Consider the following 25,424-nt stretch of genomic DNA (forward strand, 5'->3'; position numbering starts at 1 on the left):
GGTCGTGGGTCAGACGCAAAAGAGAAATTGCGTGGAAGGAAGGAACGAAGATCCGCCTCTTAAAAAGCCGAAAGATTAAGGCACATTATTTCCACCGTTCTTCCGTAAACAGTGGACAGTGTAAAGCTCTAGGGGGTTGGACACCGTCTGATAACGACGGAGCAGCGTAACACGGGCGAGAACAGGGACGGTGGAGAGTCCATTCGACGCTGATTTCGAGGCGTTAAGTTTCCTCCTCGGTCGTTGTCCTCTCTGGTTTTCCGGCTACCAGCGAGTCCTGCGAACAGGCTCGTGACAAGGCATTTAAGAATAAAACGAATTTAGTTAATTAGGTACTGTAAGGCTCGAGCAATTACACGTACAATTATACCATTTCCTTCGATACATTTTTTTATTTGGAATCCACGTTAAAAAATCAGTTCCTCCTGTATCGTACCTACCAGCGTCATAATACCCAAACACGGCCGTACGAGAGGGACGTAAAAAGCGCAGCAGTTTGAAACTCTCGTCCAGAATCGTTCTGACGAGGAGAATCGCCTCTCCAACGGCGATGTTCTGGAAAATGGAATGGCTTCTCCAACGTGGAATTTGACCGTGATAAAAAAAAAAAAAAAAAAAAAAAATAGAAATAACGGAAAATGTCCTTCAGGGCGAGTCACGATAAACAAGAGTTTCATCGACCGTCAAATCACATCCAGGAACAACGACGAAGGTGGCGTAACGTCTTGGGTCGGATTAAAGTACTAAATTTAGCGCGATTCTCCTGCCGTTCACGTCGCGCGTGTTATCGCATTATGGCTCCACTCTAATTCCACGGTTCGTTACTTGCGTTTAATTGAACGTGGCCCGATTCAATGAAAGTCTATCGATACTCGGCTGGCTCGCCTCCAAGGGACACGGTTCTAAATACGAGGAGTCCACTGGCCGTCTCGCGCCTCCTTCCGTCGAAGAATAATGGTACCAAAGCCACCCACTGTCTCGTCTTGGCCCCTTTCGCTTCTCCTTTCGTATCTGGGATCGCGGGGAAGGTGTTTATGTGCTCGTTGAAAGATCCGGGCCCGCCTCTTTGTCCATTGCGATCAAAGGAACGCTCGGATTCCGTGGCGAACGAAAATTGACTGGGTTCTTTGTACTCGAGGCTTCACTGGTCTCTATATACCACTATCGCCTTCGTGATTTTTTAAGGCGATTTTCATTGGAGCGGTTCAATTGCTTGCGAATTTATCTTTAAAGGAAGGATGGTTACGATAAGAAGAATGGAATTAAGTAAGAATCACTTTAAATAAGTATAAGATACAAGAATGACTCACAAAACCGCCCCAATTTCGCATGGACTACAACGCACGCATCGCGTGGAATGGCTCGTGCCGCTTTTACGGATCGTAGAACGTGGAATCCTGATAATAGCGCCCGAGGAATTCACTCGCAGGATCTCTTTTACTGTCAGCCGTTTTACAGCCGACCTTCCGCGACGCGTTCGAGCCGAACGAGTTCGTTTTCGCGGCGATTAGGCCGCGATAACGACGAAGAGAGCTCGGAGCATCGAGCGGCCGGAAATTGAGTTAGAATTTCATGAAACGACGTCGCCGACCCGGTAACGCGTTCTCCAATAAGATCACCGACGCGGCGGTTTTGATTATCCTTCGTGGGAGCACCTAGGTTGGGACCCCGGGGGGGGGGGGGGATGTGTAATAAAACGTTTCCTTTCCCTGGCGCGTTCTCGTGGAAAATCTCACGGCCTCCAGGAGAACTGGAATCGTGATCAAAAAGAAACAGGGAGATGCGAGAGGGGCCGACTGGAACGAAGGGTGAAAGAGATTTTCTCTGGAAACCTCGAAGAGGGCTGATAGCCCCTGGAGCGTTAGAGGGGGGAGAAGTGGTCCATTGTTTAACTTGATAAATGAAGTAGCCGGCACAGAAGCTCAACGCCGAGTCGGTACACAATAGCGGCCGTATATTGTTTCGAGTTAATTCAATGCTGGAAACACAGGCCCCGTCGAACAGGTGCGCGCCAACGCGTTAGCAATGGTCGTGAGACGCTTCGAACGGTATCGAGGAAACTTTCCTTATCCGTCGGACCTTCCGTTTCGCGAGAACTTCCTAATCTCCAGCGACAAACCTTTTCGTCTGCTCGTTCAACGATGCATTTGCTCGTTCGTTCATTAATCCAACGGTTGGAAAACTTTTTCGGTAGAAATACTAATAGAAAAGAAATTCATGCGATCAAGTAGTCTGAAGAAACGTGGGGGCGAATGCCTGGCGCTACGAGGATCTGTACTCGCAGTTGGAGACAGAAACCCGTGCAACCCTTATTCGCCAAGCGTATTTCTTTTCTTTACCCAGAGTTGTCTCGGTCACCGCGGTCCTTTCTTCGCGCAAGAATTTTAATTAGTACGTTCTCGAGCGCGCCGGTGAAAATGAGAAATTGTCGCGCGACGGGAAAAATGTAATTCGCGCGAGAGCGCCAGCTTGATTGCTCCACTTCTTCATTTTTAGAATCTCTTTGGTCTCCTCGTAAATAACGAAGGGGATCGATTTCTCTCGCGGACTCTTTGTTTCGCGGTATTTCGTTGATCTGAAATATTTTTATTAGAGATTTGATATCGCCAGAATAAGTTCGTAAACGAAGAAAGACTTCCTTGGAACGACGTAAAACGCTACGACGAAACGCCAGTTCCATTCTGCGCTGCGTGCGACATTTCCGCAATTACGACGCGATAAAACCCAGCGAAAATATCGCGTTCTTGGACTCTCCGGCGGTGCAAGGGGGCTGTGGAAAGATGGGAGAAAGCGCGCGTCGCTACATAGCGAACGGGACCCATCCAATCGTCCTACCCGTCACGAACGAACCTTCTCGCTTACGAGGGACCTTTAGGCGGATTAGGTGAGAGAATCGTAAAGTGAAAATCCCTCCCCCTCTCCCTCAGGTTAGTGGATTCCCTCGGCGGCGCGGAAGCCTCTCTCGTAACCGACTTTCACCGACGTCTGGGCTCGAACGAGCGTACTTTTTAAATCGATGCCTGAAAAATTCAGTTCCTCGAGATTAGCCTCCTTCATCCTCCTCCTTTTCGTCCCTCTGTCCCTGGTCGCGCGTTTATACGCCAAGATACTCGCACAAGAACGAGAGGGAGGGAAATTGGAGCTGGTCAGGTCTCGCGAATCCCCGACAACAGGGATGAGCAAAATTCTAATCTGGGTGAAAATTTCCGGAAAGATATAACAGATATAGTGATTTTTATATTCGCTTCGTGAAAATTGTAAAACGAATTCTAAAATTACATTAGGAACACGAGGAATAGTGTAGTAATTCGCGCGATGGTCTGGAACATTTGTGCTCTAAATAATTTTTTTTTTTTTTTTTTAATTAAAGAGGACACGTCGCAATTCGTGCTAAAATCGCCACACGGAGATATTTTAATTGCCCGTCATTAAAGTACCAGTGGACGTTGCAACGATTCGCGCTGGTTTCGCGTTTAATTGGGCATGGTCGAGAATAGAGCGTTACGCAAGCGTGCCACCCCGAAGACGAAGCAAAAAGGTGAGCGAACACCCCGACGACGAGGAGTGAAATACGGACGACGGATGCGACGATTTTCCCCCGCGAAAAGCAAAGATGCGCAACAGAAGAAAAGCGTAGGCAGAGGAGAAAAACTTTCCGAAGAGACGACAGTTTAATTTATAAATAGCGCCGCCGAGAACGGACACTGGTAGTTAATAAGCTCTCGCTTTCAACTTCTCTCGACGCGAATCTCCGATCGTTGATCTGGACGATCGGTTCACGATTTAGAACAGCAGTCCAATTGTTAAACTAAGCACCGAGACGGATGTCCGAGGTATTCGTCAAGATACCGAAAATGATATACATCGCGGTCGTTCGTAATGAGTTTCTTCTTTGCGGATAGCACCCAGAAGCTATTACGAGCTACCGTAGATACAGCAAGTTTTTAATTAACGCGATAATGCACTCGTCGCCGCGGATTCCGCAGGACAACGGGTTCGGACTCGTAATTTCGAGCGCGTCAACGGTTCGTCGTAAAACTCGCCAGCTTCGTGCTGGCTGTAACAGGCGAGTAATTCGGTAACGAACAACGCGGAAAGAACTCGTCGAAATTACGGCGAGGCGACATCCCCCGTAATTAAAGTTATCATCGTTATTTGTCGCGCGGTTCACGAAAACCATTTGGTATCGACGCTGGCGGACCCGTAAACCAGCCGTTGTACACGGTATCGCGAAAGAGAATTAAATTTTGCGTAAAAGAGTCGAATAATTGCGCTCGAAGAAACCGTCGAGAGCGGGGAAATTTCGGCAACTTTTCCCTACGGAGTCGCAAACTTTAAACTCGCGACAACCGAAATTATTTCCCTTCCAACCTGGCAGAGGAAACGAAGGACCGGCGGCACTTACTGGATGACACGATAATAAAAGCACACCCACGCAGTGTCTTCCTCCCTCGTTTCTCCCTCCTCGAGCAGCTTTGTACCTACGCATGGGTTTCCACTTGTCTGGCCGCTGATTCACCGACCGCCGTCGCCGGAAACGCAGGCGAAAATAGCGTCGGAATAACGAAGATCGCGACCACGACGACGGCTTTACAGTTATATTGTCAGCACTCGTTGCATCCGCCGCGGTTCCGTGCCGTCGCGTTTACGCGTTCAGCTCGTTTCGCGAGCCACGTACCTGTCCTCCGTACGCCACCTCTGAAAACGTCGGTGAAATATTGCCGGCGAGTCTCGTACCCGTCGAGACGCAGCTCGGAGATCCCCTGGAGAACACGAGTTCACCACTCGCAACTGTTTTGCACGTGAGACACGACCGCGCGATTGTTTTTATACGCAACAGTCATTTCGAGCGTCAGACGCAGAGTGCGCCAAGTTGTCGGGAGCAAGTGTCACCTTCGGCTTTCCGACGAAAGGATCGCTTCTATGGATCAAACAGAATTATCTCTGTATCGGTTTTTCAAAATACGTCACAGGGAAGCGCTGCGTATCTCGATCCTTTCACAGCTTCATTTATGGAGCCGGTTACGGTTCGTCGGAGGAAGTCGGTGGCCAACGAAATCGAGCGATAATACTTGACGGACTACCAGCCTGCCCATCCGGGGGTTATTATTGGAAGGTGGCGGTAATTATCTTAGCGAGAGGCCGCTGCAGCTTAGGGTTGCTCCCTGGTACGACTCGATCTTCTCGCTGTTTATGACAATGATGGATGGTCCCTACGGTAATTCATCATCCCCCCTCCAAAGTGCTCTCTTGGTGTCACGGATATAGTCCACGACGATTGGTTAAGCGTTACCAGAGCGCTATAGCCGCGAAGCTTTCTCCCGGATTTTTCCTACCCCTCGATCGCCCCGTCGATTACATCAGCAGTTCTTAACCTCCTTAAGCTCTCGATAGAGTTTGAAAGAATCTTGGACTGTAATTAACGAATTAGTTAACTAAACTAAATCCTCGAAGAGCACGATAGGCGTCAAATTCGAACGCTTCTATGGCTTGGAATACTCGAGAGCGATTAAGCGTTCTCAAGCGAAGAGAGCAACGCGAGTAGACGTGGAATTGTTCGCGGTGGCCGCGCAGCTCGCCACGGAGGGTAGCTTGAATTAATGGTCCACGATCCCACGTTCAGCCTCCTTAGTACTAGGATTAGTACTGACACGAACGGCGTGTCATTGGGAACCAGGATTCCAGGGGATGGGCTGGTGCTAAGCAGACGACCGAGAAATTCCCGTGGGGGCTGGGAATAGAGAGTATCCAGTCGTGGCTCGTAGCCGCTGTAACCGCGGATTTCGTGGCTTGGTTCCCACTGCTGGCGTCGTTTACACGCGATACACGACCCCCGCGGTCCTCGAGATTCTCCTAAATAGTGTAACGCGACTGCGGTACGATGCAGTTTTTATTAGGAAAGCTCCTTCCCGTAGTCCCCGCGTGTCGAGGGACTCGGGAACAGCGGGTGTGCTTGTCACGTGGCAGGGGATGAAAAGTGAACCGAGCTTGGAGCACATGTGGCGTACTTTAATATTGGATCACGCGATAGAAATCGTCTATCCGAATATCGTCTTGGTAAACATCCCGTCGTTCCGGGGATTGTGCGGTACTGCGAAGTCGTGTTTGTTTTTTAGGGGTTGTAAAGGGAAGACTTTATCCCTTGACCGTGTAAGCTTTTAAAGCGTACTTCCAGCTGGATAAAGCGTTAACGGTTGACGACAATTTAATCGCGATAAATTCGAATATTTATTTCGCGTTCGATTTCTGTTTCGTAAATATTTTATCGGATGAGTGGCATCCCGTGCAGTTCAGAGATAAAAGCTATTGTTGAATCGAATGCGGCATGTCGTTTGTAATTGGTTATTCGACGTGGTAGGGAGTGAATATCGGGGTCGTCGAGTGTTCCATCAGTTTGCAGTGAAGTGTAATAAAAGTAATTTCGGAATGACGAGATCGTTATTCCTTCGAGTATTTAATTGACCCAGCAGCGGGATGGTTAGATTGCCAATCATCCCTTTGGTCGTGTGCGTGTTTTTTTTTTCCTTTGAAGCTTCGAAATATATATTTAACGTATTATTGTTCGTAAGAGAGGCACTTTTGTTGAAAAGGGTAAAATTAGATGGTTCGCGCGGATCCCATTGCCGTGTCGCGTCTGTGCAAACGCAAATCTAACGAGCCAGGGGTGCTGGACGATAAGCGGACCAGATAAGATTCGCAGCAGCGAGCTGAGTTTTTCACGTAGGAGGGAGTTGGGGTCAGAGATAAGCCGGATACCCACCCTCGAGTTGGAGTTTCGTAAGGACGGGGTGGATTTTTAGGAGGATTCCTCGAGTCGGTAGAACGCGCGTATCGGCCATTTGTCGACGCGTTTATGGTCGACTCGAAACGATACGAGCTCTCGATCGCACGAAATATGTAGTTCGCGCCAGTGTACCACGCAGCCAATGACGCGACGATAAATCATCACACCCGTTTCGACTGCAGTTCGCATACGTTCTCTCTCTCTCCTCCGCCATTGATTTCCCTGCGCCGACACGCGCACCGGTTGCGTCCTGGGATTTATCGCGGCTGTTATTGTCCTGCCAGACGACGATATCCGTGTCCGCGATCGTCCCACGCGTGATGGTATTCGCATATATTGCAGTTAATTGTAGCCTCGTTATTTAAAAAAAAAATAGAAGATTCGAAATCCATTCCGTATCACGGAAACACAGGTGTAAGCGGTTGCAAGCGGTAAATGAGCTGTAGTAGAATTTTGGGGTGGAAAGATCGATAGAGCGCACCTGAGGAAATTAACCTGTCAGTCGCGGGGAGAAGGCAACGAAAGAAGAAGAGGGACCTCGAGCGATAATGGCGTCTTTGTGCCGTCGAGTAACAATTTACGTTATGACGTTTCGTCGTTTCCTAATTCCGCGAAGCAACCTGAACTGGCTTTGAGTTTCGACCGAGAACAGCGAGAGCCAGACGAGAGGAAAGGGTGAAATTGTCGAGGATGTAATCCGTGTGTTGGTTCGCTCTAATTACTCCGAATGTTTAGAATTTAGGCGCGACTGGACCAAAGGGGTAGAAGGGTAGCTCGTTACCCAGGATCCTCCTGAGCGCGTCCTTTAGCTTGTCGTAATCTCTGCAAGAGGTCTGAACAGGAATAACGAGGAGTTGCCGCGGCGGAACGGGGCGAAATCGATAGAATTAATGACTCTGCGGCTATATAGCACGTAATATTATCCCTCGCATAGTCAGGCTGCGGCATCGCACGCTTCTACGGACTTGTTATTCCCGCCTGACTTCCGCTCGATCGATCCTCGCTGACGATTCTTCAAGAATCCGCGCTCTTTCCACTCGTACATTCCAAAAAAACCGCCACACCGAGACGGGCAGTCGCGAATTTTCCATTGGGCACTCGTCGAACGTAATTAACGTTTTCAACGACGGTTCGCGGTACCTTTACGATTATTAGCTACGGCCGACACGTCCAGATTCCATCTGTGGTTTTTAATTCTCCGGTCCACCTCTCGATAACGCTTTACCGCGTACCACGGATCGCTGGACGACTTTAATTCCAGCGCATTAAATTGTTAATACCGGCGGCAATAAAGCGCGCCTGGGTTACCCGAACACCGGCGGATCTCCGGGCCGTTAATGTTCCTGGAAAGCTCGCGCGATGAACGCGAGGCGAGCAGTGCATTGTAATCGAGAAATCGTTGGCGAACGAACAGCTAAATGGGAAACGGCTCTCCATGCACCCCCTTTGGCTGGGTATCTCGCGAACGGGGCATTCGTTGCATTCGAATCGTGCATTCTCGATGTCAGGGCCGACGTTACAGCTGCTGCCCCCCTGATGCAACTTTCCTTGTCGTCAGATTAGCGTCCACTTCCCATCCTTTTACTCTTTTATCAAAAAGACTGGCGAAACGAGTATGGGCAGCATCCCTTAACCGTATCGTCTCGCGTTTCAATTCAATTTTTTGTTCTTCTGGTATTCGGAAAACGTTCAAATATTTGAATTCAAAGTTCAAAGTTCACAATTTCGACGGGAATTAATTTTTTATTCGCGATACGGACGAGAAGCAACGGTTGGCTGACATTTTTGCTAGCTCGAGGCATCGAGTTTCCAGGCTCGTCGGTCGAGCCGCGACTAGACGAAAATTTAATTAACGCCGCCGCGAGTGAACGTCTACGGGAACCCCTCGACCTCGTCCGTGCATTTTCCAATTATCGAACTAAATGGACGTGCATTATGCAGCATTTACATTCCAATAATTATGCCGCGAGATTTTGAACATTTCGCTCGCTGTCCTGTGTTAAACATTCGAAGAATACCGGCGCCAAGATTCCAAACGAACGAGGTAATTAATATCTGGCTCCGTTGTTCGACAAAATACGCACCTCAGTCATCCGTGTTAATAGGAAGATCGAGGGAAAGAAAATTTACAGGCTTTATTTGTACAGGTAATGTAGAAGGGACATTGAAGGAACTCGTGCGTATTTATAAATGCGCGGGAACATGGATTTCAGCCGATTCGCTATGATTCTCGAAGCTAGGCCCTCGTCGTATGCCTTATCGAGTTTCAAAGATTCGGAAGGAAGCATCCCCCGGTCTTCCATTCAACATTTTTCGCTGTCCCTGCTGCTTCGTTCCTTCCTTCCTTCCTTCCTTCCTTCCTTCCTGCTCAGAGTTCCTTTCTGCCTTTTGCCCTCCCGTCAGGCGACGACGACAAAAGTTGGCAAAATTAAATATTGATTTCGTTTGCCTGCGCAGAGATCTCAGCCAGCGAGTTTATCGCTGATTCCTACCGGAAATCCACTTGGCTTGACTTAAAAAGGGCTGAGAACCTTTCCACCTCCCCTAAGATCCAGAACGATTCAGCCAGTATTTGCATGCCACGAGATTCCCCTCGAATTCGTGGAGTGCCACGTCGATGAATCGAAACTTATTGCCGGCGGTTCCGTCCCCCTTTTGTCGTTTGACAGGCTGAATAAAATCAAGTGTCGCATCGGACGATCGATAATTACATTTCATATTCATTTTTATTCCGAAGAATTTTTGTCTTGCTCAAAACGAGTAATTGTAGAAATCTCGTTAGTGTTAACATAGAGCAACTCGTAGGTACGGTAAATCGCTCCAACGGTTATGTAGACCGTTTCGTTGACAGTGTTTGCGAGTGATTTTTCGACCTCCTCGTTAACTGTTTTTTTTTTTTTATTTTATTTATAAACAACGTACTCAGTTCCTTTCAAACAATTTTCAAGATTTCCTCGCTAGAACGACGTCGAATTCGCGGCAGTCCTGACCTAGTCGCAAAGTCGCTCGCGATAATTACGAAGACGGCGGTCGTCTCGGTGGTCCCCAGTAATTGAAAAAAAACCAACGCGCCGTGAGGCGTGGGCGCGCGGTCGACCCTAAAAATTCACGGCACGTGATCATGCGCGCGCGAACCGAACGTAATTTCGCTAAAATTCCCGCGGCAGCCACCGGTCACCAGGGGCCTCTCTAATGAAACCGAGCGGGCTAATTAACCTATCGGATCGATTAATCATCTTTAGAATAGCCCCGAGCGCGCTTTCAGCGACCACGAATCGAACTCGGATCCGGAATTCGGCCACAAGTGAAAATCATGAACGACGAAAAACACCTGGAGGCAAGCTGGAAAATAGATTTCATCGAGCATTCGAGGTTGCGCGATGCTGAATTTTCAAAGTTCCGTTTTCCAAGCCTGTCCAATTGTTCTCGACGTTTCTCCACGCTTTGAAACTGGCAACCGCTGTTTCCTCCTACGCGAATAGATGTCAGAATTGAGCTAGAAACTAACCGTTCGTGCCATGTCTTTGCTGTTATCTAGATCAAACTGACGAACTTGCAAAGGCAGTTAACTAGAACCTCGTTGGAGAACAGGTTCTAGATAAACGAAGTTATCCATTTGTGTGAATTTATGTACGTAGCAGACACGTCCAAGAACTTATCGATATTTTGCACGGCGGTAGCCAGAAACGGATCCTCTTTCGTGGAATAGCAACCAGCTCTTTTCTAGCTACTGTTATCGTCGATGTTGTTAAATTTATCTCGAGTGTCTTAGTTTGCGTAATAATCCATTAATCGCAGATTATACCACTGGGAAGCCTCGCGTTCGCTGTTCATCCGTGCTAGTATGAGCACGATCGTTAGAGCCGGCTACATCCTACAGAGGTATTCTCCTCAGCTGTCGATGATGGATAGATGCTACATTAACGCCAGGATTAAGGAGAGAGAGAGAGAGAGAGAGCGCGCGCTTGTGTACACGGGCTGGGCAGGTCAATTGATGGATACGTCGTTCTGCGAATGAAAGGTTCCCAGCTCGATTTTCGGTTCAGTGATCCGTGCGGCAATTATTTTTCTCATGGGTGAAATCGAGAATGTTGTTGTTCTCGAAGTCGGCAACTACCTTTTCGATCTGCCATAGAATACACGTACAAGCGCAGCATACTTGTGAACGAAGATGTTACGTAAGGAAATAACGACTCAACAAAGAAATAGGGTCTATTTTGTAAAATGAATCGCTCTTGTCGTTACGAGTTTCATTAACTCGATTATCGAGAATAACGTCGTTGCAGCCGTCGCGACGACGCGATGGCCTGCGCCCGAGTTCTATTATGCGCGGCAACTTAATTTTCTTCTCGCGTAATGGACACTTCCGGTCCAGTTGTTGCGTGCCTCGGACCGACAAGACGCGCGCTGGCCCGCAGAAATATTGTCGACGGTCAGTTTGGTCGCGGAGACGCGCAAATAAAAGTAACTCAGCCTCGAGCCGATGTAATTTGAAAATAAGGGAGAATTTACGACGTCTACGGATCTCGTTAAACCTTTCCGCGATTAAGAGATTCGCACGTATATCATCTCCCACGGCGTCGGTGGCGCGTGAACTTCGGGGCAAATTAATCCGGCCATCCTGTTAAACCGGTGCCAAAACCCATTTACGCGTCATAATCTTTGACGTGCGATAACTTTCGCAAGTTATGGACTCCTTGGGCACGTGTGCGTCGAGAATTTATTCGTTCGAGAAGCCGATAACAGGCTTGTACGGTTAGTCTTGGCTTGACCGATTAATTGTGCGACCACGATGTATTGCACGGAGAAGGAAAGACCAGTTCCGGGTTGGCGAGAATGTGGTACCATGAGTAAAGATGTCGGGGACGACGAAGATTCATTTTTGCACGGTTGGCGAGCCTTGGCGAAGCCTGAGTAAATCATCCCACCTAATACGAGCAGAAATTTATCGTCGCATGTATCTTTCATACTCTTTCTCGTATCATCGATACTGTGAAAGATGCGAAAAACTGTTTTACGACTCGAAATCGACCCTCCATGGCAGGTTCGGTGAAAATTCGCATCCTGTTCGATGAATTGCCACCTTTTCTCGGATACCAGCACCGTGACGAGCATCACGTCCAATCGGTGGCCAGCGCGTAAACCCTATTATACGTCCCATCAGCCCTGTGCCATTACTGTCAGCCGTAAAGTGACACTCGGATACCGATCCAGCTCTGACACGCGGGTATCCGCTAGCTTTGATCCTGTACGGCTCCTCCAGCTGGTTGCTCGCAACCTGGACACGTTTCCTCTCCTAGTTTGACCTGCGCATCGAATATCGTTCATCATCCCGATGGTTCGCAGTGCGGTAATATTCCAAAGGAACGTGACAGCCTAAACTCTATACAAATTCTTTTATTAGATGAATGTTTTTAACAAATTTATTTATATTTTAAATCTGGACTTGCATCGCGACAAGTATCAAACGAGACCGTACGTTTTACGTTTCGCGCACACCGACCTCCGCTATCGCTTTCTTGTGGTAACGCGCGTCAAGACAATAACGTTACGTGGTGCACCGCCGACGAAATGCCGTTTGACGTAGCGAGTCTCGAGTGGTTCAAAGGAGACGAGACTTTACCCGTTGCGCCAAACGTTTCGACACCGCTGCGACGCACTTTAGCCGTCGCTCCACCGTGGTTGCAACGTGCACGGTTGCTCTGTTTCTCGTTCTTGAGATGGCATTTTTTGGACAAAAAGTTCAATTTTTCTGACTCTTGCGCGATAAAAGAATCGTTGAAGTAAAACCAAGATCTATTCTTGGAACAAAATACCTTCCAACATTCTTTCCGAACGAAGGATTACTGTATATCCTTGCTGGATAAAGGAAGGCTTTCCGTAGTAATTTGGTATCTTATTTTTCTGTTCCAGGTGAGTCCATGAAAGGGTGATTCCATTAGGAACTGTCTCGTGTAAGTAGCGGCATTAACGTCGTCGGTTTAGTATCCTTACCGTATTCTGTCTGTTGCTTTAGAGCAATACCAGAACACAGCTTAACAGCGAAGCCCTCTCGCGAGTAACGTATCTCAAAGACTTCAATTTTCGGGTACTTTGTGCCTCGAGGCGAATGATAGCAAACAGGTCATTCGGCGGGGGTTCCAATTTTCGATCTTAAGACAAAGAAGTACTTTAACCTCGTCGACCCTTACGTAAGCAAGGACAAAGGGAGCCAGGAGTAAGTTTGTGGCAAACGAGGCTAGAGTTGCCGCAGTCGCGCGAAAAAGATGATTACGAGCGGCTGTCGGCGCGGAAAGGCGCCTGGAGGGTAGAAGAGGTTGCGGGCACAGTTTGGCAGGACTCCCGATTCCGTATTCTGCAGCGATCCGCCGCATCCCCGTGCGGTGCGCGTGCCGTTGTTATTGTTGTTCGCTGTGGAAGTGCAGGTAGCGAAAGAGAACACCACATTTCGTTTCTTGGTCGAGGGATAGGGACAGAGGGCATTTTTGTTTGGGTCATACCGCGCATGTGACTTGGGACACGTTGTCTTCCACCCTACCTCTCTTCCCCTCTCTCCCTTTGTCTCTACGAGTGGATTCGACACAACTCCCACGCTGAAACACAAATTCCCTCTCAGTGACCCGTGAACCGCGACCGGAGCAGCATGGTTCGATAGGTTCAACGATCGTTTAACTTTTAATTCGTTAAGATAGTCCGAGATAGCGGATATTTTCTAAACAAAGGTGGAGAGATTCGTTACTGTAATTTACAATCCGTACGGGTATCGTACACAGATGTACAATTGTATACCGGTACTGACTCGCTCGCGTCAGGTCAGAAGGCATTTTTGTTTAGGGTTACTGCGCGCATGTGACGTACGGGCACGCTGTCTTTCTCCCCCCTCTGTTCCCCTCTCTCTCGTTCCTTCTGTCTCGACACAACCTGGACGCTAGAACACAACTTCCCTCTCAGTGGCCCGTGAACCGCGACCGGAGCAGCACACGGTTCGCGCGTTGTCGTTCAATCGATCATCGCCCCGCGAGGCACGCGATTATTCCCCTCCTCTCTCTACTTTCTCTATCTCTCTCTCTCTCTCGACAGTCTTCCGCTTACGGTGACACTTCCGTGACGCGCGATGGACGTTTCCGTTCGTCCTTGCGAGTACTTCCCCTCGTCGTTCGCGCACAGTGTACAGTGATAGCGACGTCTAATTAGACGAGACGCTTGTCCACGCGAAGCCAATCAAAGTTGCCTCGAGTGATCAGATTCCGCGTGAAAGGGACCCCTGACCATTCGAACCGCAGAATCCAGTAGGATGTTCAACGTGGATTACTTGGAGCCCGATTGTCGGTGAATTTCGGTACCATATCGATGGTTTTATCGCGACTCGAGCTGTGCCCAGTTTCAAGTATTACGTACAAAAACATTTTCATTAATGCCTGAGCGACAAATCCACGAAAAGGAACACCTTTAGCAATTGTTGAGTACGAAGTTTCCTCGAAGTAGCACCCCCGAAACTCTACAGTTTAAAATATCCTCGATAAAGTCGATCGTCTTTACTCGAGACTTCAAGAAGTCCTGTCGACGAAGTCAAATTTGTGTGTACTTGGTCGGACGACTCGAGCAACCACACGTCAACTTCTCCCAAGCGTAGAAGTGGCGGGCTTTCATCGGCGCATTATTTACTCGGTTTAATCGCCTCGAAGAACGTCGGTCGTAAGACGTCTCCGGTAAGGGCAATTGATCGTCTTCGCGAATCTCTTGTTACCAACGATCGGAACCAGAGGTGATTCCATTCGCCGTTAGGTGGAATCGATGACGCGGTTTTTAATTAAAAATCGAAGCACGCCAGCGTAATCGACGAGATTTCGTTAACGCGAAATTAATGAAGTTACGATAACGACGCGTGATACGCGTCGCGTTAGAGACGCGAAATGCTGAAGAGCGTCCGCAACACGCGACCCGATTAATAACGAGCGAATCGATGATTTCATGGAAAGCATCGTACAGATTTGACCAGTGCTTTACTAAAATACCATAATTATAAACCGCTGGAACGCGATAAATTACCTTGTTTTATCAGGATTTGTATTTAAATATTTGGGCGCGTTAATTAATTCCAATTAGCGGATTATTTCGAGGTTTAATCGTTTATTCGGAATCTTTAGAGTTCTGCTCGCTTATGTACGATATTGTGGTTCGCGTTGAAAAATCGAGATTATCTAGCATTTTATTTCGCCATTTCGCTGTTTGTCCCGCGGCTCAGCTCTCTCTACATATAATCCTCGAGGAAAAGCTTTTCCTCTAATCGCTCGTCTTGGGTCGATAAATCTCATTCGGACTCGTGTCCCAAAAAGATTGGAACGGTCCAGTCTAAGGGGTTGGAAACCTTTCGGCTTTGAAAAGGAACCTACAATTTAGCAAACGAGTTTTATTCGAAGAGCAAACAACATAATCAAATCAGGAAATCCGTATGCTAATTTGTTTGACATTCTCGAAGCTGTGTTTGATAAAACGTTTTATTTGCGGAAGAAGGTACCCCCTCTCGATCGATTTCTCGTCCTTGCAAGGGTAAACGCTACGAAATTAGCCTTCCTCGTGATTGCGACGCGCGTCGCGGACGAATCGCCGAGCTGGCGCGTTCGGCGCCGCTAAGATAATTAGCAGCCCCCCGTAACCGACGATACTAATTAGCAGGTAAACGGCTCACGGCCGAGCGAGAAAAATCAAGGGATCTTTTTTCGTCCCAGTAATTAATCGGTCTCGGCTCAAGTTCGTAGCCAATTAGCAGAGTGCTCGCTCGAGCGTATGCTGAGCCAACGATTCTTTCGAGGACCCTGCCACGCAACCCTTGTGATCGCAGGCTTCGCTCCTTTTTGTTGTCGTTGTCTTTGCGAATCGAAGCTGAAACGCCTTTTCGCGCTGTTTTATTCCAGCGATTCACGTATCCTTTGCCTCTTTACGGTTTAATCGTTGTTTTCATTCGTGACGAGATAGACAGGTAGACTTACGTTACGTTACGTTAGTCTAGGATAACAGGTTGTTAAGGGTAGTTAACTGGCCTGTAGAAGGTATCGTTACTAAGCATTCACGTCGCTCCTGTTTCCAATAAATACGGTCGAAGAACAAAACACCGTTGACTCCCACGCGATGAATTAAGACGAATGACGGTTAATCGGCGAATGACATCACGGTGTGCGCGTGGTTGCTCCTGAAAATTACCTTGGAAGCAAACCCTCTATCGTGCAACCGTTCTCCATTTCCTGTTCGCGTTGCCCGCCTGTCCGCGGCTTTTAATCTCTCGATTTAACCGCCTCGCGAATACCAAGGGCCAGGGTGGATGGGGGCAGTGTGCACAACCTATACGAGCTCGAAAGAGGAAGCAAAAGGCTGCATTGTCGATCGTATTCGGCGCTGGTATCAGTTTCCATTCGGCGGCTGCGGCGGGGGTGGCCCTTTTTCAATTAAGCTTTGATCACAGGGTCGAGATAAAACGCGCTCGGCTCGGTTCGTGTCGAGGGCTGAAGCGAACATGAGTCGATAGAGGCCGAGGGGAACCGTGGAAAAGCACGGGTACGTGTACCCTCTTCCTCGTCGAGCGCGTTAAATGGACAAAAAGAAACGGTCGGTTTAGCGAAATCACCTTTTCGCCCTCTGTCGCTTTTGACGCGGCCGCTTTTCACCGTCTATCCGCTTATTACGTCGCGACGAGCGTTTCCAACGGGAAATCGACGGTGGTACGCGACGGGGCGACCGATTGTTTTCGATTAGGGGGTCGTGTACACCTGGGAGAATCGATTACAAGACGAAGTTTGTATTTTATTTACGAATCCACGGCTGGACTTTTAATTGATGCAATTTTTGCGGTTGCAAGGGTATTTTTAATAGTCGCTCGCAGTGAGATAAATCGTCTTGCCACAGGTGGCGAGTCGTAATAGCGTGGGCGAAGGAACGAAATTTAGACAAATGACGGAGAGAGACGGCTAGGTCAAGAGCATTACGCGTAGAGGATGAACGGTCACCGAGCGTAATTGAGAACTTGGACGGAGTAATTCACGCTGGTATGGTGATGTGTCGGATGATAGAAGCGTATGAGTCATAGAAGATAAATACGAGTCCGTGGATAGTTCGTTTCCATTTTAGGATAGTAGTAATTTATATCATTAATGCGTGCTTCGGAAAAGTTGATGTATACTCGAGCGACGAATGTTAAAGTTTATCGCAACGATCGGTCCCCTCCAGTCCGTCAGATGAAATCGATTGCGTTCGAGGCGAGATATCGACGCGTCGACGGAAAGCCTCGTGGGAAATTAACCAGGTTGATTCTTGGTCGTAATTAACGAAACTCGCGTCGCGGAAAATCGAAGCGTTCACCCGTTGGAAATTAATAAAGACGCGTTAGTAGCTCGCGCGGCGACCCGCAGTTTTATCAAATCAGCTTTACGACGAAACTTACGGCCAAAGTTTCCTTTAGTGGTGCTTGACGCGAAGACGTGACAACGTTCGCCACTTCGCCGTAAGTTCAGCAGCTTTGCGCCACGATATTCGTCGACGTAAAAATTCCGAAACTGCCGCCCCCAACTCGTATAACTGTCCCGACCGAGGAATAACTGTCCTTCAGCGACGTTCAACGATGCGATCGAATTCGATTCTTGGCCGAAATCTAGACAAATTTTTGTCGTCTCGATCGACCTCGAATATCCTTCGTGCTCTTCGCTCTGAAAAAATTCATCAACAGGACTCTCGAAACAGCGGTAAATAACGAAATAAAGAACAGATTAGCGCAGTCGAAATCACAGTTGCCCGAAATAGCCAGCAGCTGAGTGGAAATGCCACGGCAAAAAGAAGCGTATAAAAATTCCGTGACGCGTTTTTCAGCGACCAGGCTCAATTAGTCGGAAACAAGCACTCCTCCTAGGGAGCAGTGAAGTCGAAGATGAAGAAGACGCAACAGCCGGCGCCCGTTTTCTTTTCTCGATCGGCCGTGACGGTCGTCGACTATGCTCCTTCTCTGTCCCGCGGGGCCAGAGGAACGGAACGCGGTTCTTTCTCTTGGAAAGCGGTCGTTCGTGCTCCAAACGGGGACTTAAAAATATCCTCCGCCCGAAAATAGTCGGGTACGAACGGGCAAACACCCCCGACACCGCGTTTCACGTCGTCGACGTCGCCATCGTCGTTGGCGACTCGACGCTCACCCTCCGCTCACCCTCCGCTCGGTTTTTCTCTCATCGTTTTGTCGCTATCACGCGCAATGGCGTCACAACGGGGGTGCGATGAAAGTCATTGACCCCCAACCTAGCCTTTTAATTTCCTGGAGTTATACAAAGGGAATTAAATTTCACCCGACAAAGTTTAACCAGTTAACTGTAATTGTATTTTGTGTTGTGGCTAGTATACTCGTGATGCGTACAAATTTCGTTACCATTGATTATTTTAGAGCCACACATATTACATTGATAATTAATTTGTTTCGTATCCGAAAAGAGGACGCCACAGCTGACTGTATTGCGGCGTATTTATCCGTAAAAACTTTTAGTTGAACCACCACCGTTAAATTTCTGTTCGCGCCACTGTCACTTCCCACGTGGCGTTCTCCGTCGTTCTGCCTCCTGGTGCTCGCTAGCCACGACGAAAAGTTCGAAAGCACCGCCAAAAAGACGAGACGGTCGCTTCTCGACCGACTCAACGGCCGTAATTTATACGACGGTTAAAATAGGAGACAGCCTCGAATCGGAGATATATCCTGCTGACTCCACCATCTTGTCGTACACACTCCACCGCCTTTTTAACGATCCTTCTTTCCCGGCTTTGTCTTCGCGATCCTTTCTCGTTTTTCAATTCGTCGGAGTACAACGACGATAGATCGAAACGTTCACCCTATTCTTCTTTTATTTAAATACGAATACGTTGGTGAAACAGGGCATAGCTCGTCGAAGCGCGCGTATCGATAGAACCTCGCTCCCCCGAGCTCGTTCCGTACGTCGGGCATTAATTCGGTTACCTACGAGTCCGAGTACGATGGTCAAGGGTCGACTTCCCTTCGAAAGGAACGAGAGACAAGCCAGAGAACAGTAGTGCAATCAGAAAGTGCCAAGGAAGAAAACCGTGACAAATGGTGCAGCCCGTACGCACGGAGAACAACAACTCCGCCCTGGATATGGAGTCGCTCGAGGAGATGCTCTGCAAGGTAACGACAATTTTTCCATTTTATCGCCTGGTAAAAGTGGCGACCCGTAGCCTGGGTAGCCGCGTTATCGTAAACTTTTGCACGTTCGACCTCTCACCTTGCGAATTAACGCCTTGCGGCGTCGCTTTACGCGATCGTAACTCCCTCGATCGCTGAAAACGGTACCACGCGACGCGTTTCGAGATTGTTTTCGACACCTGTGCACGAAAAAGAAGACAAATTAAACCCTGACGAGCCTGTAACGAACATTCGAGAACTAATTGGCTTGCATAGGCGAAGAAGGCTTTGATTGGCCGAGACAATATTTACGCGCACGATTCCGACTCCGTACATGAAACGATTACGGTGCCTAATTCCCCTCGGTCTGTCGGAACTGGTCAGAATTCGTCGAACCCAAACGCGTGCCAGCGTCTTTCGAATTACCGAGAGATAATGACGACTTGAAGAAAGAATTACGTGGAACGGGGGCTTGAAGACGACGTGCAGAGGGGAGTCGTCAGGGGAAAAAGGTTTTTTAACTGCCACTTCCTGTAATGTATTCCGTCAGGCAGCGTTGAATGGACCACTTAGCGAGCATCCCGCGCACACGCATGCTCGCGAGCAACGGAGAGTGCAAGCCCTCGCGCGTAAGCGACTGGAAAGCTCTTCCTGATACGTACAGGCTGTCTCGATAGGTGCGGTACCTTAAAATCACCTTGTTTTGAGGACTATTTCGAGACAATTCCAAGACCAAGCTGCCAGCCTCGCAACGCCTTTTTTTCACACGAGCCTCCATAATCTTACCCTCACGATCGAAAAAAACAGTCGCTTCGCGAATGAAACGAGTACACATCGATTGAGAAAGTGATACTCTTACGACTCTACACACCTGCTAGCTTCCATTTGCTCTCAGTATCGCTATCGGCAGGTGATCGAGGGGAGCAAATAGACGTTGGATGCAGCCTCTGTTCCAGGTGGAGTGGGTGCGAACGAAAATAATAGGAGTGGGACGGTAGGACGAGAACTAGCAAGTATCCTTTAGGAATTATTGATTCAGGAAGAGAGTTCGCCGGAACTTGGAGAAATGCCGACTCTTTGGGAACTTTGTACGGTTCGCGACTAAATCGTGCCTGGAAGTTGATTTTATTCGAAGACGGTGCTGGAAAGCGGCGGCACGAGTCGCTGGTCGGACTTTCGAGATCTAGAAGCGGGACGACATTCCGTCGGAGAATCGTCCAACATCGTCGCGAAACTCTTGCTTCTTGACAAACTCGTATCTGAAACTTGGTAAAGAGACACATCAGCTGCGAGGCGCGACTTAAACGCGCGTCGATTTTCAACATTTGCAACTTTGACGAGTTCCTTCAGAAATTTCATAGGAGTACTCTAGATGCTGAAATTATCGCCGAGTGAGGTTGCTGCAATCTCTTTGCATTTTATCTATCGAGAAGTATCGCGACGCGTTCGTTTATATCTTGTCAAATTTTTCAGTTGTTGGTCGATGGCATTTGCACACGCCAGCGTGGCGGAAAAACTTGGTTCTGCTCGCGAAACGAGTCGCGTTTTCCTCGCCTTCCTTTTGCGCAACCTTTTTCCTCGCTGGATGGACGCTTCTCTGACGTTTCACACAGCAAGGCACGAGCTCTCTCCGATGCAACACAACGACGCAGAGCGACGAAGAGAGAAGGCGAGAGAACGAGAAAAAAGCTTGGTCCGTGTAGCTACTGCGTAATGTAGCTTTAATGTAGCACTGGTGCATGAAAAGTTGTCGTGTTCCTCTTTGACGATTTTCCACGTCAAACAGCCGCGTTGATTTTCACGTGGGCATTCGTGCCAGTGTATTAGCTTTTTACTTGCCCCACCAGCTGTCTCCGAGCTTTACATTTTTCTCTGCTTTTAGCCGTGGCGAAGGGAAGAAAGATCGGGGGAGGAATGAAACCCTTCGATCGGCAAAGCTAACGCGTGACAGAGTTGCGAGGATGGAATGTTTGCTCGATCGATGACGCTCTATCATTTTTGCGCTTCGAGTTCAACCCTGTTTTTGGTTTACGTTTCATCCATTCGTGCAGAGAAACTTTTAAAGTACGCCTAACTTTATTTCATTTATATTTTATTTCCATTTTGTTTTCATTTCATTTCATTTCATTTCATTTCATTTCATTTCATTTTATTTGATTTATTTGATTTCTTTTTTAATTGTTACCAAACCTTGCTTAATACACTGTTCGCCATTTTTCAGTTAAAATATAGGCAGCGACACGTTAGTCTTTTCCTCGTCAGCAGCTGCTTCCAATTCGAAGGTTTTCAACCGTCGCTCATGAAACATTCATGCTCGATGGCCACAGAAAAGCCCGACGAAATTATAAACGGTCCTCTCCAACGGCCAGTTTATTTCGCGAACTCTGGCTATTTTCATTTTAATTGGTACTCATTGGCCAACCCTCGACCTCTCCTACAAAGAATTTTATTTTTACAGTCGATCGCGAACGGTCGTTCGCGGTACAGTTTCCATCTTGTTTCCCGTATCTCTGGAGACGAAACGAACTTGCGCCAAGACGGTTATCGCGTAACGACCCTGTTCGACAAATCGGAAGGGACCTCCGATATTCCCTGGTCGGTTTCGTGTTTCACGCTCCATGTTTGTAATTGATGAAATGCATAATCCACCGTCGCAGATTTGCATAGTCCGGCGAATCGTGAACATGTAAAATAACGCTCGACGCTTTCGTTCCCACCGTATCGTGTTCGATGCACCTCGGTTTCTATTCGCGTTCGCGTTCGAAACAACTTCCAGTGAGACAATTGTTCTTTAATGTCGTAACTTGTACTGTATTACCATCGTCTCGTTACGTTTCTGTCGTACTAAAGGTGAACGCAGTCGAAAAGCTTGATACTCGAGGCGTCTGGTTTGTCAGATGAAACGAACGATCTGCCAACCGACCTGTGACAACGGCGACGATGATAAAGCTTCTCTCTGGTCCGTGGTCGTTGCACGTTCGGTTCGGTTCCTTCTTCTCCTGGGGGTTACTCGTCTTAACGAATGAAAAATCCTCGCCGCCTAGGTCTGCTCGTATCGTTCAACGGGACAGACGTCCAGCGACTCGAAATTACGTTGGCAGCGTCGTTGAAAGCGCGAGCTATCGTCTCGTAAAACTTTTCTCTCGTGAAACCAGCATGAAATTCACGCAACAAAGGATCGAATCGCGAACCGAGGTAGGATAGTTCGGTTTACATTTCCTTCCTGCGTCGAGTAAGATTCGCTCGAGCAACCGTCGAAAATGTTCTCGAAGTTAGTCAAAACATGTTTGCGATCCGTTATCAAATAGAGTGCGTGAGCACGTGGTGTGGAGGACAGATCGATATTTCAATTTTCCACCGGCAAGGGGGACGAAAAGTTTGGACGAGGGAAAGCTATGCCTGTGCAGCGACGAATAAATGGCTAACTAACGAGAGAGCTGCCCCCGAGCAACTTGCCGAACGTCGAGCAAACACTTGTCTTCGGCGTCAGTTCTCCTTAGTCTGCGTCAGGGAATATCGTTCTCAAGGAACGGTTGTAGACACGGCCAGCGACAGACGGTAACGAATCGCGTAGCTCGAATTCGAAGATCAAGCAACCCGAGCAACGGGGAAACGGAAACAAATATCGCTCGTGTTACGGTTAACCGTTTCGTCCTCTCCTCTTTCCTCGACAAACAAACCGGAATCCTTCCAGAATCCGTCCTACCGTCGGGGCAGCGAACGACGAGTGTCTGAATTTGTTTGCAACGACGTCGATAACTGAAACGAAGAGAGACAAATGGATTCCTTGCAAGACTGGCGCGTCTGGTGACGGACGGTTTGACTACGAACGTCCGTATGGCTAAAAAGTCGCCAGCTATCGAGCGAAATAATAGAAACGCTAAAACAATGCCAAACTCGATTCTTGGAAGGTAATAGGATTGCGCACCCCTCCATGAGATGGTGTCGCGGCGCGATATCACCCTCCACTTCGTCCCCGTTAAAAATGAGACTATTCGCGAGCACTTTGGCGCGAAACGCCGGGTCGCTTTGTCGGAAAATCGTGAAAATATTTCAGGGGCTTTTCCAACCAAGGGGGGTGTAGCGAGGGGCGGGAGAGGGTTGATGCCTTTCGATATAATAAGAACACGGGGTCTCTCGAGCGGCTGTTCGGCCCCTAAGCAGAAGACTCATCCGGGCCGATAACTTCTCGGAGAGGCAGAAAATAGAAACGGATGGAGTAGGGTGACTTATACACCCTACTCCTGGCTATTAGATCCCGCTGTTCTTTTTCCTTCGCTTCGTTCTCCTCTCCTTGGCAGCTCTCTTTGCTATAGCAATCTTGGAATCATTAACGCTCTCTCCTCGCAGATTTGTTTCCCAGAAATTTACAAGGCGAACAGCCTCGAGTAATTACGACCGGTTCAAAGGCGACTCGAGACGATTCTTGGTAACGATACCCTCGAACCATCCCGATCACCGAATGGAAAACTAATCTTGGAGTCGCTCGGACGAACCACTCCTTCGTTTCCCGCTTTCCCTTCGCTTAGACGTCGCTGTTTTATTACTTTCTCGAACTTGGGTCGAGTACCCAGGTTTGAGTAAGGAGTCGTAACCAAGCCGTCCGTTTTATTCTCGTTGTCGCATGTATCCTATTTCCTTCTTCGAAAAAGTAATTATTTCCCGCTGCTTTGCGCGTCCACTAATTAATTTAAGCGGAGTCTCGAGTTCCGATGATATTGATCAAAAGGGGGAGTGTCCGTTCAGTCGTACCGATAACGCTCGTTACTTAGCCTCCAGCCCGGTATCGAAGCTTCCTGCTCCCTCGTCCCGATGCGCTCTGATCTCTCCTCCCCTTTGGTCCATCAATTTTTACGCGTCTAACGCGGCTCCATCTTAATCCGTCACAAGGAGCGACAACGCGTCTGAGAACGCGTTCTCTAATTCAATCTAGCTGGGTGGAAACGTCCGATTCGATTATTCCAGCAGTGATATACACGTCCACGGGGAGGACAGGAACCGCAAACGCTCGGTTTTCGGGGATTCCCCGCCGTGGAACTCGAGATTACTCCGAAGCTTGCGCTGCATCGAGTCTTCGCTTTCTACTCTCTGCTCGTCTTCTGCAATCCGAGGATCGCGAGGGATGTAATCCAGACTAGAGTACATCTATCGGAGTTTTGGTACATGCTGAAAGCGGAATAGTTGCTGGAAGGTCAAAGAAACGCGATTAAAATATCTTGAAAGATTATTTCGGGGCTGTCCTGGTTCACGGTGGACCGTTTCGTCCTGGAGGCGACGGCCTGCGATGATTTCAATTATTTCCAGCGCGCCACGCCATTCGTTCCGCATTCGTTGCTTCCAATGCGGAAGGCGCGCGGCAACGCTTTCAAGGTCACCAACACCTGTCCGTGTCGCCCGCATGCCGTCTGGTTAGTAACCTGTCCCGGCACTTTCTCCGTTTCCCCGGCTGGTACTATGCTCCCATGCACCAGGCACAGCCGTGCTCGCCCGGTTATGCATTTTTCAACGAGCATCCGCTTGTCCTTGACTTTCACAGGTGTCCCGACCCTTTCCAGAACCCTCCTAACGCGAATGACCATCTCTCTCTTTGAGCCGCAAAGCAACCTGTAACTCACCTTCGATTATCGAGCAGTCATTTATTCGTACAGGACACAAAGTGTTCCCTCTAACGAAAACGTCAGTTCTCCGAGGGTAACAATCCCCCTGGAGTAGCGATTCTTTCTGTGTCAAGCAGGACGCACGGTTTGTCGGCCAAACAAGCGGCTGGAATCTGGTTCAAGGATTTCTCCAGCGAGAGGTGTTCGTTCGTCGTGCGCAGCCAGTCGTTGGAATTCGTTCATCCAATTTTACGGTCCTGCTCGTTCCGACAATCGCGCACTCCAATTAATCCGACCTCTATCGAGAGTGGCGCAATTAGTCGCTTTATCCGGTGGCGAAAATTTCGAGTGCCGCTTTAGCGCCAGCCACGTGACGCTCGAGAGGGCAGCGCTCGATTAAGAACAGTCGCTTCGATACCTCTGCTCCTGGGGGCACCTGGCCGTCGCCCTCCTTCATCCAGGCTCGGAGATTCATTTTTCACGAGGGTCGTTCGAGACGAAACACGCGTGGCCTCTGGTGACGATGCTCGTTCCGCGGAAAGCCGCTTACGGTGCGACCGAAAAGGGCGGAAAAGCTCTGGAACGAGAGCGGAACCTTTGGACCGTTTTCCAGCCCCTGATGGGAAGCCAGGGATAAACGCCAAAGTTGAAAGCGTCCATGTTTTCCTGGAAGTTTTTCGACGGCGTCCGTCGAGGAAATCCCCTTGATCGAAATCCTCGACGCGTGAGTGGGTTCGTCGGGCACTGCCGACCGTCGAGTGATAATTGTTTTAGGTGAAAAAAGACTGCGTAACCCGGCATTACCCCGCGAAAAGTAATTTCTCCAAATCCATTCGAGGCTCGACAGAAACGAAAAAGGTCACCGTAACGATCATCAGCC

At 48.7% G+C, this 25,424-nt stretch overlaps 1 protein-coding gene across 8 annotated transcripts in view; it reads left to right on the plus strand.

The window, feature by feature from the left end:
* LOC128876439 (uncharacterized protein CG43867) overlaps positions 1-25,424 on the plus strand; it is a 90,074-nt gene that overhangs the window by 36,129 nt on the left and 28,521 nt on the right. The window contains exons 1-2 of one of the 8 annotated variants that reach the window (XM_054122825.1): positions 13,725-14,113; positions 18,683-18,950. The exons of 6 other annotated variants lie outside the window; for them this stretch is intronic. In XM_054122825.1, the coding sequence (XP_053978800.1) occupies positions 18,876-18,950 (75 nt within the window). In that variant the 5' untranslated portion in view covers positions 13,725-14,113; positions 18,683-18,875. Of the gene's footprint in view, positions 1-13,724; positions 14,114-18,682; positions 18,951-25,424 lie in introns of those variants that run through there. One more of the 8 variants, XM_054122826.1, reaches the window with a different exon arrangement.

This window comes from Hylaeus volcanicus, chromosome 5 (genome assembly GCF_026283585.1).
Source record: "Hylaeus volcanicus isolate JK05 chromosome 5, UHH_iyHylVolc1.0_haploid, whole genome shotgun sequence".
NCBI classification, from domain to species: Eukaryota; Metazoa; Arthropoda; class Insecta; order Hymenoptera; family Colletidae; genus Hylaeus; species Hylaeus volcanicus.